This window comes from Gymnoscopelus braueri (assembly GCF_963280865.1).
Source record: "Gymnoscopelus braueri genome assembly, chromosome: 13".
Taxonomy (NCBI): domain Eukaryota; kingdom Metazoa; phylum Chordata; class Actinopteri; order Myctophiformes; family Myctophidae; genus Gymnoscopelus; species Gymnoscopelus braueri.
Genome location: NC_137615.1, coordinates 5,335,841 through 5,351,686, shown reverse-complemented (window position 1 = coordinate 5,351,686; position 15,846 = coordinate 5,335,841). Strand labels below are relative to the sequence as shown.

Here is a 15,846-nt window from a genome sequence, read left to right as displayed (position 1 = left end):
ATGAAAAAAAAAAAAGAATCTGGATTCCAATTCAAAAATAGCAAAAAATAACAGATCTACAAGCTCAAAACGGCTATTTTTGCTACTTTTGTGTGACATAGAATGACCCGACAGTATATTTATGCAATGTGGCCCCTCTGGAGTGAGTGTGGAAATATAGTGGCCCTCTCCATCAAGTTGCCCACCCCCTGATCTAGAGCTAGAATGAAATGGCCTTAAACCTGGTAACCTAATGAAGATTAGTCACAGCTGGGGATAAGCCTCTGTACCATAACTGTACATGACAGACTTGACCATAATACTTCAGGGTTTGTGCAGACAATGCCAAGTGTGACATCCTCAAAGCTTTCTTTGTAATAGACAAATCGGTTATCACACCCAGCTTTGTTTTTCAGGCACGTATGGCTTTATCAACTTATGCTTAGTTACTGGATTCAAATTCAAAAGTAGCAGATCAACAAGCTCAAGCTTGTAGATCTGCTACATGTGATGCTTTTGTGTGACGCTGTAGGATGATCAGATAGGGCATTCATTTACGGAAAAATACCCATGTTTTAAGAGGGTACCCCCAGGGGTCCTTTTGGGGGGAGGGGGGGTTCCAGGGGGTTCCCAGCAAAATGTGTTAATATTGCAATGATTTTAACCGCTTTATCCATTTATGTGTTGGCTATTCAAAAATAGCAGATATACAAGCTCACAGCGTGTCACTTTGTTGCTCTTTTTGAACATTTAAAAAAAATATGTAATAATATATTTGAAATAAAAACAAATCTTCACTTCTGGGGGTCCCTGGCTCAAAACATTTTCAAATGGGCGAAATATATATTCATTTTGGGGTCCTTGGCACGGAAAGGTTTGAGAACTACTGTTTTATGTGATATTTCTGTGGGTAAGAACTTGGTTATTTGGACTCCTGCATCTATCATGTGTTTCATGCTTCATGCTCTTACTGCAACAACCTCCTTACTCCACTGGAATCAAAGAAGCTCTTTCTCTCTTTTCTGTTTACATTGCCAAAGCAAATGTAAATGTAGACAAGGATGAAAATGTAAAAAAAAAAAAGAGAGAGAGAAAATATAGCAGCATTGCAGCAATCAATTAATCAAACTGAGCATAACTCAATGACAAGACAACCAACGCTCCAAGTAAACCAGCAGAGGGCGCTCTTCCCCATCTTCATGTCCGGTCTGCTCAAAGAAGGAAGTCTCGCGAGAACACCCTAGTATAAAAGCCCACCGGAACTCGTCATCGGTCTTCTTCCTATTCTTACACATCACGTAAGTCGAGTGTGCTGGGTATGTACAGAGCTGTCACTTCCATTCACAATCCGCTATTATCTCATTAATCCGTCCATTAAACGCATGGAAATTGTAATATAAGTTGTTATTGAACACTCTGGAACGATTGGGTTGCGTTATTAGTTTACTTTGGATCGGATAATGTTAATTCATATGGCCCAGAGCCATAAACATGGCGGTGATGCTCGTGTGCATTGTGTGAACACTCTAACATGCTTAAACTGCGCATGATGGCAGAACTACGTTGAATTCAAGCATTTTGAAAAGCTAGGGCTTGTTGTTAATGATGTGTTTCTTGTGTGCTACGACAGCAAATGGCGGACGACGCCGGTGGTAGAGGAGGTTTTCGCGGAGGTTTCGGCGACCGGGGCCGTGGTCGCGGCCGTGGACGCGGTAGAGGCCGTGGTAGGGGCCGTGGAGCCCGGGGCAAGTCCGAGGACAAGGAGGTAAGACCGGGCTGACCTGCTGTCAAAATGTCCCTGTTTTTAACATGCTAGTCCTGATCCAATATCTATTAAACCTGGTGGTCTTCAACAGTTGCTCCCGGACCCCTAGGGGGTCCTCAGAGTTGCCGCCAAATATTTGTTATAGGTATTCATTTTTTTTATATTAACTATTTGAACTTGAGCATCTCTAGTCTAAGGTGTACTTTGGCCAAAAATGGCAGCTCTACAAGCCTCACAACATGAATCCAATGATGATGCCTTCTGATATGTATGGAACAGTAAAATCTGCATCACAATTTGGTACAATATGTAGCGTGGGGGGGTCCCTGCTTCATCTTTCAGCTAGGGCAGGAGTCTTCAACAGGGGGTCCGTGACCCCTAGGGGGTCCTCAGAGTTACTACAGGGGGGCCACCAAATCTTTGTCATATGATTTATTTATTTTTTACATTAACCACTTAAACCCTAGCATCCCTATTCTGAGGAGAACTTAAGCCAAAAAATAGCAGATCTACAAGCTCACAACGCCTGCGCTGCGAGGCGTTGTGAGCTTGTAGATCGGCAATTTTTGGCAAAGAGGTTTGGTGTAGAGGGAAAGAGCAGACCAAGTAAAAAGAAATAAGGAAAATCTGAAACGCAACTTTATACAATATAGAGGGGGGCCCTGCTTCATCTCTCTCAGCTAGGGGGTCCTTGGCCTGAAAACCGTTGAAGACCCCTGAGCTAGGGGGTCCTTGACTGCTGAAAGGTGCAGTCACTCGGTGTGCCTAAATAAAAATAATTGAGCCTCAACTGTCAAATGTTATAAATGGTAGAACTTGTAGATTGTAAATTTTTGTTGTTTGAAATGGGGGGTTGAGCCCAATGAATGACTGTGACCACATTACTTATAAAGAGCCTCTGTAACTGTTTGAAGATTGCATAAAAACGAGATAGTTAATTGAGATCCATTGTCATCTCCTCAGTGGGTTCCAGTCACCAAACTGGGCCGCCTTGTCAAGGACATGAAGATCAAGTCCCTGGAGGAGATCTACCTGTACTCTCTGCCCATCAAGGTAAACGGCGGTCACTTAATGACAGTGGTCCTCATCAAAGCGGGGTCTCTGTGGGGGTAAATAAAACTAGAAAATATACAATGGGGATTTTGATAAGTGTTTAACTGTAACCTCTGGACAGTAAATTAATTCTAGAGTCTAGAATTAATCTAGACCATATTGTACCAAATCTAACAAATGTTATTGCATTGAGTCCCAGAGATTGATTGAATACTTAAAGTTCTAAAATAATGCTAAAAGGATGACGCAAAAAGCCCTGAGGGCTTGTTTCCATTGTGGTCCCGTGTATTCAATTCATCAAGACTTATAAAGACATGTAATACAATAAATAATCAATATAGGAGCAGTAAAAGTAAATTCACAGGAAAACATTGGGGGTTCATTTCTTTTGGCAAGTTGGAAGACTTGTCTTGTAGGTCCAGTTGTAAATTGCTGACGGATGCTCTTTAATGGTGGTTTTGAAGGAGGGTAGGGCACTGTTTGATTCCAAATTTTAGTGGCATAATTGTATTCATCTCCATGTTTGTGCTAAATCTAGGGGAAATGAGATCAGATTGAAATCTTTTAAATGCCCATCTTGGGGTTTGTTGAATTTAAATGGGTTGAATCACTCATGAAATCAGACTGCTTGCTGTTACTGTATGCGGTTGTCTTTGTTGACGCTTTGTCAAATTTGTATCCAGGAGTCGGAGATCATCGACTTCTTCCTGGGCTCTGCGCTGAAGGACGAGGTTCTGAAGATCATGCCTGTCCAGAAGCAGACCAGAGCCGGACAGCGCACCAGGTTCAAGGTGAGCCGTTATGCCTCACTGTAAAACTGTGACGCGCCGTGAATGGCAGATCCTATAGCCACAAGCTCTCAACGCATTGTGACTGCGATGCTTCGTGAGCTTGTAGATCGGCTATTTTCGGCGCGCGACAATTCAGTCGTCATCTAATTGGCTTCAATTAGCCACAACCATACTAACAGCCTCTCTGTTTCCTTCCTGTAGGCCTTTGTTGCCATCGGTGACTACAACGGTCACGTGGGCCTGGGCGTCAAGTGCTCCAAGGAAGTGGCGACCGCCATCCGCGGCGCCATCATCCTGGCCAAGCTGTCCATCGTGCCGGTCAGGCGAGGCTACTGGGGCAACAAGATCGGCAAGCCCCACACGGTGCCCTGCAAGGTGACCGGTCGCTGCGGCTCCGTCCTGGTGCGTCTGATCCCCGCCCCCCGCGGTACCGGCATCGTGTCGGCCCCCGTGCCCAAGAAACTGCTCATGATGGCCGGTATCGACGACTGCTACACGTCTGCCAGGGGCTGCACTGCCACGCTGGGCAACTTTGGTGAGAGATGGGTTTCAGTTGTGTGTTAATTGACTATATATGTAGATCACATGGATGGATCGCTTAAAGTCTTGACTTGACGGCATCACCAGTATGAACGTGCATCTATATCTAAGACTGGATATCGTTGCTGTCGGCCAGAAACCTCTCATCTCTAGACGTTATCTAATTGTGTTCCGTAAATTAATGCCCAACTTGATCTTAATACGGTCTCATTCAAAAGTAGCAGATCTGCAAGCTCGAAACACGGCATGTCACCATGCGTTTTGAACTTGTAGATCTGCCCGATATGTTATTTTTGAAGCATGAAGTTTCCACCCGACAGACAATGTTAAACTGAATATGAGGCTGATTGATACAGCAGCCTGAGCCTTTAACGGTGGTCATATAGACGATATATATATGTACAGTGAGTCGATGGTTAATATGAGCAAATCACACATTTCTCCTGCTCTGCCCAGCTTCACCCGTACCGTGGTATAGCTGACTTACGAGGGAGAGACAGTAACGAGTATATGCAATGCACGGCAGAAAGACCTTCCTAGTAGTCTCTTCTGTTCCCCATTTCTATGCTCTACAACCTCCTACCTTTTAAAGCATGGCATCGCTGCTCTCGGCTTGATCCTAACGATTCATCTCCATCTCTTTTCAGCCAAGGCAACCTTTGACGCCATCTCCAAGACTTACAGCTACCTGACCCCTGACCTGTGGAAGGAGACCATCTTCACCAAGTCTCCCTACCAGGTTGGTACTACAGGCCACAACAGTGTTGTCTTCCTATCCAGGGCTGCAATTGTTCTATCGATTATAATTTTGTATCTACAATGTGACCCCAAAAAAAAAAAATCCGTCTTCACTTCATGACAAAAAAGGTTTTTATTGTGTGTATAAAACATTTCGGTCCAACTGACCTTAAGTCGGGTATCTAAAATGTGAATTGTTTTTAGGATTCACAGTTGCAGCCCTACGTCCAATACTCATTTTAATGTGTTAAAGGACAACTTTGTTTTTTTACAACCAAGGTTTATGTTTTAGCTTGTAATTAAAAGATGAGTGTTAAAGCATTTTAATTTACTGCTTTCTATAGGTTTAGCAATTTTCGCTATCTTTTTTACAGTGGGCGGGGCATTCGGGCAGGTTTTTTTTTTACACAACTGGAAAAGGTCCCGTGGTCTTTGATGGCCAGATTTGAGTTATTGGGGGCTAGAAGAGCTACTGTAAATACTAATAAAGAAAACGCCGGGTTATTCTGTAAAAAAAAAGACATATTTAGCCACCGGACAGAATGCCCCTGCCCACTGTAAAAAAGATCATGAAAATTGCTAAACCTATAGAAAGCAGTAAATTAAAATGTTAACACATCTTTTATTTACTTTAATTACAAGCTAAAACATAAACCTTGGTTGTAAAAAACAAAGTTGTCCTTTAAGTAGAGGCTGGCAGAGGTCATGGATGGAACTGACGTTTGCGTTGCTTGTCTTTTTTTTTTACAGGAGTTCACCGACCATTTGGCCAAGACTCACACGAGGGTGTCAGTGCAGAGGACCGCGGCTCCTGTCCCGCCCTCCTAAAATGTTTGTTTTTTTTACAGAATAAAATGTTCTGAAACACCACTGTAAGAAAAGTCTTGTTTGGTTTGTCTTTGTATTCATCTTCCATCTGAAGCAGACCTGCACGTGGGTTTTATAAATTGAATGTACTGTAGAACTGGTTCTTAACTCAAACCTTTTCAGGCAGAACCCCTCCGCCAAGTAATATTTGGACTGGGGACCCCCCCTACCCTGACAAGCACTTGGAATTGTTGGAGTTGAGGCATTACATTCAGTTGGACTCGGTTCCACATAAATATTTTGTAATTAGTCAAAATGTGTGCCTCGTGGCCAGTGGCAAGCATTTGTGTTTCTTGATAAAGTAGTCTTAAATATTTAATGGTTATTAAAAAGTCTACTTAAGTCCTTAAATTGTCAAATGTTCAGATACCCTGTATATTAACACTGTTGGTTTGTTAAATGAGTGAGAACTACTACACATGAGGCAAATCATTAGGTGACCCCCCAGGTAGTTTGAGGACCACTGCGTTAAGAAATACAGTACAGAGTGTGATATAGTTCTGAAGTCTACACTGGGCAGTTGAGACGTCTAAGATGGGGAAATTGATGATTAATGTGATGGCTATAGTGTTCAGTAACGGGTCTCCAGCTCTTTGGTAAGTCTTTCAAGTGTTACAACTTCATCCACTAGGAGAGAAACTTGTGTTAATTTTGCCTGTTTTTGTTCATTTCCATTTTAACATCTGTATTCTCTCCTGATTGGATGAAATTGTTATCCCAGGACTGACCTGGAAGTGCATTTTGTTAAATAAAGCACTAAAACACAACAGGAGACCGTTACCGAACAAACTAGCATTGGTGGTTATGGGCGTATGTAGTTGTGTTGTCTGTGAAAAATGTTCCATCACTAAAATTAATTCTGCCCTGTCCTATCCTAATAACCCTTCCTTTCTGTTATGGTAATTTTTGACCCGTTCAAGTTTAAATGGGTAAAAATTACCCATTACATTTCTTAATTGGAACAAGGCTTCATGATATTCTCAAATGTCTATTTTAACGCAACCAAACTGGTCTCTACAAGAAAGTGACATCTGTGGTGTTATGGGTGAGAAGTGTGGCTCAATTCCCCCCAAATTGTCAATAGTCACATGAGTAAAATACAGTTTGGGTTTATGAAAAATAAATGACTTTACCTTTACTGTATATGGGTCAATTTTGATCCAGACACCACAGATGTCACTATTGTTAATTTAACTGTCTATTATAGCCAGATAACATTATCCATTGTATTCATTATAAGAAATGTAATGAGTGATTCTTTTTTTTTTTTTTTAAACGAGCTTCCTATATTGAAAGATTAAACCCTAACCCAAAATAATATTTCAAATAGTGTTTACATGGATATGAATGCATAACAAGTCAGCTATGAGGTGGGGGAGAGGAAAAAAAATACTTATTTTTTGAGTATTTTTGTCCGAGTTAAATCATGGGTCAAATTTGACCCGCTTACACCAAAAGTGTCAGCAGGTTACTAACACAATGCAAGTGTTAATAAGAATATGAGGACAATATGATAATAGTTCCTTTATTCACAGAGGTGGCAAAGCAACGTGACTTGTCACAAATTCAATCATGTCAATTTGTATACCTGCCTACATCATCAAAAACACAATTTCAAAGAGAACAACCATGGACATTTTAATTTTAATTGCACACACACAAGCACGCATACACACACACACACACACACACACACACACACACACAATAAAACTGGTTCTCATAGGGTCCAGGGAACCCCAGAAGTCGAGTGAGTTCCAGGTGGTCCCCAGTAAAATAAGAGGTCCTCAGCTAAATTATTTATAGAAACAAAATGGACCTTTACAGATACTCCGAGAATGTACAAAATGGATCCGTAACGGGTCCATTTGGTTCCATTTTGTACACTCAAGAGTTATGGGGGTCCCGCAGGGGTGATGCAACTTTGATGATGGCGAGGGCCACTATATTTCCACACTCACTCCAGAGGGCCACATTGCATATTGTCGGGCAGACACCTCTTATCTCTGTATTTTAACTTTTTTAGTAAATGCCCTACTTCGCCATTCTATGTCACAAAAGTATTCAGATTTCCAATTCAGGATTCCAATTCAAAAATAGCAAAAAAAAACAGATCTTGCCAGCTATTTTTGCTATTTCTGAATTGGAATCCTGAAAAGTAACATTTTTGTTTAATTTCAAATGCATTTAGTTATACTTATGTTAACTTTATGAACTTAAATACATATTAATACTAGTCATTAAAGTTGTACAATGCAAATTCACAACTAACGATTTTTAGCAACCTCTGCTGGTCACTACCGTCACTGCATACAATTTCCGGAGTCCTCGATTACCCAGAATTCCATTCGTTTTCACCGGAAGCCGGAAGCGTTTCAAAAAGCGATCTTTTAATTGTTTTATACTATCTACGGATCGTTTCTCTTAGCCAGTGGAGCATTAGTTACCATGAGCTGTGCTTTCTTTTTCTGTTCTTTTTCGATCTTCCAATCCTACATTATCTTAAAATCAGCGTGAGGTTCCTTTTTGTTAATAGCGCGGTAGTTCCTGGCCAAACAGGAAACCGTTGCGGTAGTTCCTGAGGACGTCGGCCACGACGTCATGACGTTGGCCAGGAACGTCATTTTCCCGGGAAAGTCCCCCCCGTACACGTTCAATAGAAAATATATAAATAAAAGGCTTCCGGGGGTGAAATTCACGGAGTGGGTGTTGTGAAACTTTTGCCACTCGCAAAAGATATACAATTTAACTTTAGTTTTGTTGAAAACGTTACCTAGTATTACTTTAAGCTACTAATATAGAGTAATTAAAGAGGGTCATGTTTGCATGTTAGGAATTGTAAACAGCTGAAATCAATAATATATCAGTAATCCGATATTATCTGCGGGCCCCATTAAGTGAAGGTGGGGGGCCGCATGTGGCCCCCGGGGCCGCCAGTTGCCCATGTATATGTCCTAGTCTAGTGCATACCAAACTGAGAGGGTCCTTGAAATGGAAATGTCTTGAGAACCACTGGCTGTAACCCAACAACAGCACCTCTCTCTATGAGCTACTGCTGCTGTTGCTCAGGGTCCCGGCGGAGGAGGAGTTGGGACCACCATGGTGAGCGCTGCCCCCCTCCCCCAGGTGGAGGTGGTGGGGGGGTGGTGGTCCTCCTCCTCCACCTCCACCACCTCCTCCAGGTCGTCCATGACCTCCAGGCTCTCACAGATCAGCCCGATCTGCCTCTTCATGTGGGCCATGGTGCTCTGCATCCTCCGCATCTTCCTCTGCAGGGCAGCGGCGATGGCTCTATGGATGGAGTCAGAGTCAACTTTATTGTCACGTCACAGCACTGTTGATTTCGTCGACTAAAACTATGACGAAAAATGTTGGTCGACTACCTTTTTTCACTGACGAAAACTAAATAAAAACTAAGCTACGATGACTAAAACTAAGACTAAATATATTGACAATTTCGTCAACAAATAAAAACTAGACTAAAATGTCAGTGAGGGATCTAGTGGAGAAGAGATCCAGTAGAACTAAAAGACAAGTCATTTTATGTTTGGTTGCGCTCGGGTGTTGCGCTCTGAAAATAGCCGATCTACAAGCTCACAACGCGTCGCGTGTGAGCTTTTTTCAGCATGCAACCAAGTGTAAAATCAGCCATTACGGCGCCATCAAGGCACCGCCAACGTACATTTCAGTCGACTAAATCAACTGTAGATTTAGTCGACTATAACCTTATGATATTTAGTCGACTAAAACTAGACAAAAACTAAAACATTTCAGATGACTAAAATATGACTAAAACTAAATGGAATTTTATTCAAAAGACTATGACTAAAACTGAATCAACACTGCATTACAGGTTTACAGGTGTAAAACAGTGGGTGAAATTTGTTTTTGTTATTTCCATAAAAAGAGAAAGGTGAGGGGAAGAGTGAGAGAGAGATCAATAAAAAACAATTTATCTACAACATATTTACACATGGTAAGTACCTGAGGTAAGACATAAAGGTGCGTGAGCATAGCAGCAGATCAATATGCTGTACATGACATGATATGGACGTTAGTTAAGGTGCAATAATAATATGAAATCAGTGCGTTGTACGTGGGATTAAGGTGCAGAGTGTCAGCATGTGTTATAGGTTCAACCGCATTGTCCACTTAAGGTAACTGTCACTGGTACAGTTATTATGGTGTGGCAGGAGGAGCTCAGGTGGAGGTATGAAGCGTCCGTCTTGGAATTGGAAGGTTCCTGGTTCCAGGCTCCCCCTGGCTGCGTGTCACAAAGTGTCCTTGAGCAAGACACTTTGAACTCCTAATAACTGCTCTCGAACGAGCCACCCGATCTACTATGAATCACCTCATTCAATGGATAGGAATTGCACCCAAATGTCCTCATTCTATGGGGTGGAATTGTGCAATCTCTACAACCGAGTAGGTTGGTGGCTTGCATCAAGCGACTTTGAGTACTTAGAAAAGCGCTAGATAAATTGTATGTATTATTATTACGTTCCCCATGTTCCCAATGGTAAACACACGATTAAATTATGAATCATAATTATTTGTATGACAGCTAACCACTTAAAAAAAACGTTAAATAAATAGTTCACCCAAAGAAAATCTTATTTTCTATCAATTACACACCCCATGATTTATGAAGCCTTGAATTCACAGAGATTTTTTAGTTTTTGTCACATTCCTATAAGCCAATAATTTGATGACCGGCGGAAAGATGCTAATGTCCCCGGTAGGAGACTCAAAGTTGACACTTTGAGTCTCCTACCGGAGACACCGCCGGTCATCAAATCATTGGCTTATAGCAAAACAAATCTCCATGAATTCACGTATCCAATCGATAGAAAAAAAGTCATTTTGGGGGTGGTGGAAAAATTCAAATTCTTTACTTAAGTAAAAGTACCAATACTGCAATATAAAAATACTCTGTTACAAGTAAAAATCCCAAATGAAAAATTTACTTGAGTAAAAGTACAAAAGTATTGGCATCAAAATGTACTTAAAGTACCAAAAGTAAAAGTACTAAATATTTGAAAATAGCCGATCTACAAGCTCACAACGCGTCGCGATGCGACGCGTTGTGAGCTTGTAGATCTGCTATTTTCAAATAGCCTAGGTATAAAATAGGGCTGAAGTGGTTAATGTATGTTTCATTATATCATAGTTTATATCTGAAAAGTAACTAGTAACTCAAGTTTTCAAATAATTGTAGTGGAGTAAAAGTACAATATTTGCCTCTGAGATGTAGTGGAGTAGAAGTAAAAGTATTGGAAATTGGAAATACTCAAGTAAAGTACAAATACCTCAAAATTGTACTTAAGTACAGTACTTGAGTAAATGTACTTGGTTACTTTACACCACTGGTGAACTATCCCTTTAATCGTGCTGACAGACAGCCCTATAGAGTACCTGTGGTTCCTCTGCCGGGCCTCGTACTCCTGCCTCAGCTGCCTGTAGCAGTTGTGCTGGGCCTCGGTGCGGTGGGACAGCAGCGTGCCGCAGCCCATGTGGCAGGGCTGGCGCCAGTGGTCGCAGTGGCGGGCGTGGGCGTCCAGGTCTCTGCGGAGCAGCTGTGCCCGGCAGCCCTGGTACGGGCAGGGGATGAGCTCGAACAGGCAGGACATGCTGTGGCAGTACTGCTCCGACAGCGCCAAGGTGTTCGGGCAGCCGCGGATCTCATTCTTGCACTGGGAAGAAAGATTAATGAGATTAAATGAGATACCTATCATTTGGGGTGACCGGAACGTTCCCAAAAAACGCCCCAAAACACACTCGCCCCCATTTGTTTCCGCAGACCGCTCACGCCCCCCCAGCGGTTCTTGTATTTTTGTATTCGTTTTACTAAGGTTAAAGGTTTCATGACGTTCAGTTTTACCACACATTAAAAGTCTTTGTCATGGTCCTTCAAACGTGTATAGAAAGTTTTAACAAAAAATTCCACACCATTGATCCATGGCAGGTGTTTTTCTCTCACATTTCTAAAGCCTTTTCAACTGCAATGAAAAAAGAAATCTTTGCCTGCGGGTGTCGCAAGTGAGGGATTTTGCCTGTCAATCATCGCCTCTGCTCCGCCCCCCCCAAAGGAAAGGATAGGGGAGGGGAGGGGCAAGGAGGAGAGTGGGCGGGATTAATCCGCTGTGACCTCACTGTCGAAGGGCCAAGCTCAGATTACTTTTCAGCCTAATTATTCAGAAAACCCCAGACCACAGAAAATCCACTGAATGTTCAAAGTTCAGATTTTTTGGGTGTAATTGAGGTCATAAAACCCCCCAAAAAACATAAAAAATTAAAAAAGTGAAAATGAATGTCATAGAACCTTTAAGGTTAGGAATAATAAGTTTAGGTTTAGTCATAGTTTTACTAAGGTTAAGGTTAGGAATAAGGTTAGGTTTAGGCATAGTTTTACTGAGGTTAGGTTTAGGAATAAGGTTAGGTTTAGACATAGTTTTACTGAGGTTATGTTTAGGAATAACTTTAAGGTTAGGTTTAGGCATAGTTTTACTGAGGTTACGTTTAGGAATACCTGGTGGCGACCGCTCCGAGGTCGCCGGATCTGACCTGTGGCGAGCGTATTTTGGGGTGAGCGTTCTTGTACCTGTAAACACTTGCGGTGTCAAATGTTTTTATCGGAATAAAAAGAAATGAGCAAGAATCGAATCGTTAAATTGCGAGGAAGAGCCTGATTGGCACGTGCTGTTTGATGTTAAGAGTGCACGCTGCAGTTAAAAGAAGAGCCATAACAGTACATGGCAGAAGGGGACTTTAGGCCAATAACAGCGACAGTGTGTTTAGAAAGTTTAAAGCAAAGTAAAATCGAATCGTGACACCCCTAGTAATCAATCACACTATTTTCAGAGTCACCCAACTATAATTGTGCTTAGCGTTGTATACAAAATGCGTCACGAGAACGTGGTTGTGTTGTCTGTGTGTGTCTTCCAGAACTGGAGATGTTTGTATATTTCTTACCTTGACCTTTAGCCGTCCAATAGATTTACTCAACTTGAACATGACAAAGATCAAGTTATGTTTGACAGCCTTTCTGCAGCAGGGGCAGGTCTCCTGCCTATAAAGGGAGAAATGTTATGACTGTTATCTGTGTCGAGAAACCTTCTCAGTTTGGAGGGACCATCAACAACCATGTGAAGTAGTACAGTATGGTGAATGCATTCTCCTCTTGTTCTAAGCAGGGTTCCATTTTCTTAAAGGGATATTTCACTTTAAAAAAAATGTGGGTCAATTTGTCGTCTACTCAGGCTTTTGTGAGCCCCCCAGACAGTTTTTAAATTTCTTGATTCAGTATTTAGATATTTGATATACATTTTATCAGACACGCCCCCTTCCTATACAAACCCATTGTAACTTCAAACTCCATTCTAACCATGATAGATTCATCAAAAACACCCGTCCTTGGTTCTGGTGACTCATACTGCCCGTGTTTTTTCGATTACCTTTTTCTTTTATTTTATTTTATTATTTTATTGTATTTTTTTTTTTTTCATTTTCCAAAAAAGATAAATGAAAAAAGTGATTGAAAAGAAATCTATGAATGGTGTTGGTGCTTGTGGTGAGGTGGTAGAGACGGTACCTCTTCAGCCACTGTAAGATGCATTTCTTGCAGAAGATGTGGTGGCACGCGGCCCGTACGGGACACTTCAGGACCCCCTGGCATATGGTGCAGATCAGGTCATAGTCGGGGGTCTCCACGAACATGTCCACGTCGTAGCCCCCACTCTGCGATGACACGTCTGGGTCCGCCTGGATTGATTGAGTGATCGATTGATTGAATACTTTATTAGTCAAAGAAGTGTACAGCACGGAGGTAAGGTAAAACATTTAGGCTGAAAGGATAACATTCCTGCATGGGGACTTGTTTCCATTGTGGTCCTATGTATTCAATTCCTCAACAGAGCATAGAATATTAACAGATAAATACATGTCATCAACAAATACAAGCTATATTTACAGAGGAGAAAAGGGGGGAAATGGCGGCAGTGTATGACCCCTCATTAGAATGGGATTTGATATCTATCTTAACTTGTAGTTTTCTGACAGATGCTTTTACAGGACAGTTTTGAAAGAAGCCAGTGATTCACATTGTTTAATGGGTGGTGTCAGGGCATTCCACACTATGGTGGAAGAGAAGAGTAGTAGAAGGAAAAATGTTCCCATGTTCGTGCTAAATTTGGGGGGGTGCCAGATAGGTGCTCCCTCTGGTGTTGTGGCTGTAGGTGTCACTCACTTTGGAGAAGCAGTTAGACATGGGATGAGGGCATAATGTTACAAATAACGATGATAAATTATAAAGACTAAAATAATACATGATGAATGATACATGAAGTCTGTTTGTAGATGGGCTTCATTGCCTTTAGCCAGGGAGGTAACATAATGTGGATATCGTTGCTGTTGGTGGAAACCTCGTTTCTCCATGTTTCAACGTTCTTTTTTCTTTTTTGTAAAGGCCCTGCTTCATCATACAAGAGTGTCGCAGAAAAGTAGTGGTGATGCAACGCGTTGTGAGCTTTTAAAATAATAATAAAAAAATTGTTTGGGACATACAAGGTTTCCACCCAACAGCAACGATATCATAGCAGGATATACGGAGCTATAAGGAATGATATAAACTTTACCCAATATTTGTTATAATTCCGGGTAACAATGCCCAACCACTGGCCTAAGAAATATATTGTGTGTTGAAGCTCCTGAAAAACAACAAAACTAATTTCACCCACTTCTTTACACCTACAGTTAGCCTGTGTGGTGTGACAATAAATGTGATTCTTGATTCTATAATTCATGGGTTATTGTGACTATACCACCACCATATATCTACTACATTTTAGCTTCACTACTTTCAGAATGATTTAGCTTTCGAGTAAGCTGTGTTTTTTTTCTTTCCCACCATGTACTTGTAGCTGTGTAGCTGACAGAAGCTACATCACACCACTACATTTTCAGTGGCACATCAGCATAATAATAATAATAGCACCACAGCTGAGTTCTGAGTGCAGTTTGTCATCACATCAAAGAGAGGATTCTCCTTCTCCATCCATTTGTAGCTTTTACAGTCATATATTTTATTCAATCACTCAGTGTCCATAAAATCTCCTAAACCCCATTAGTTACGGTTCGTAACTGATGGGGTTTAGGAAGTTCGATGTAGTTGTCTACATTTACTAAGTAACTTTCGGTAGGTTATAGCTGGATTGGACAGAGTAAGAGAGCTTTTAGCTCTTTTACTTTTTATGAAGAGTATAACTACATTTTTAAAGTAGCCAGACCAACTCTGCAGTTATTTTGTATCTGTGACTGAGTGAGACTGTTCTTTTCTTGTCATATTCATATGTCATTTACTGATTACAATCACTGAACTTTACTTGCCAAACCCACTGTATGTATGCCTAATGTAAAAGCCTTGAGTTGAAACGCAACTAACTGCCTACAGCCTCTCTACATTGTTGTCAAAAGCATTGAAAAAACTGAAATGACAATAGCCTTGTTCTGGAAAGTCACATGTGATTTAAAAAAAAGCAGGTAAACATTCTTTTCTCCTGCAATTACTAGACAAGGCATAATGCCTAAAAAAAAAAGGAAAATAAATTCTTATATAAGTTTGCCATTGAATTAAACATTTGATCAAAATCTTTGAAAACACTTTAAAAAAAATCGAATACAGTCAATACACAATCATACAGCCTAACATACTGTTACAACACATCACATTATGAATAACGTGTTTAAAAACACAACGGACACATCTCTCAAATATGTATTTGAAGAGAACAAACACCTGCCATACTAAATAATAAAACAATTGTTTTAACCAATTAAGACCTGGAACCCGCATCTCACTTTAGATTTCTTTGGCTATTCAAAAATAGCAGATATACAAGCTCATAGCGCGGCACCGAGTGCCGCGCTATGAGCTTGTAGATCTGCTATTTTGAAAAATCTTTAAAAAGAATATATATGATTTTTTTCAATGTTTTTTTAGGATTTAGAAAACATTTTTAAGAATCGCCTCAGGTCTTAATGGGTTAAATAAATAAATACATTTTAAAAATAAACATAAAATAAGTTCACAACTCACCATGACAATCCACTGTGTTT

General features: G+C 41.0%; 2 protein-coding genes across 3 annotated transcripts; one reads left to right on the top strand and one right to left on the bottom strand.

Annotated features, from left to right (window-relative positions):
- Positions 1 to 1,267: 1,267 nt before the first annotated feature.
- On the top strand, positions 1,268 to 5,736 carry rps2 (ribosomal protein S2). 2 transcript variants are annotated; one of them, XM_080446433.1, is made up of 7 exons: positions 1,268 to 1,277; positions 1,610 to 1,744; positions 2,708 to 2,797; positions 3,481 to 3,588; positions 3,790 to 4,123; positions 4,776 to 4,867; positions 5,617 to 5,736. In XM_080446433.1, exons 2-7 carry the CDS (start codon positions 1,613 to 1,615, stop codon positions 5,692 to 5,694), a joined length of 834 nt encoding a protein of 277 aa, XP_080302559.1. In that variant the 5' UTR covers positions 1,268 to 1,277; positions 1,610 to 1,612; the 3' UTR covers positions 5,695 to 5,736. The 2 variants fall into 2 exon arrangements, with proteins under 2 accessions (XP_080302559.1, XP_080302558.1); XM_080446432.1 differs by having other exon boundaries at positions 1,268 to 1,295.
- Positions 5,737 to 8,798: 3,062 nt separating this feature from the next.
- Positions 8,799 to 13,999, bottom strand: rnf151 (ring finger protein 151; the record flags this gene model as incomplete). The annotated part of the gene is made up of 5 exons (XM_080448104.1): positions 8,799 to 9,024; positions 11,149 to 11,426; positions 12,706 to 12,802; positions 13,325 to 13,494; positions 13,979 to 13,999. 5 exons carry the CDS (start codon positions 13,997 to 13,999, stop codon positions 8,799 to 8,801), a joined length of 792 nt encoding a protein of 263 aa, XP_080304230.1.
- Between the last annotated feature and the right edge of the window lie 1,847 nt (positions 14,000 to 15,846).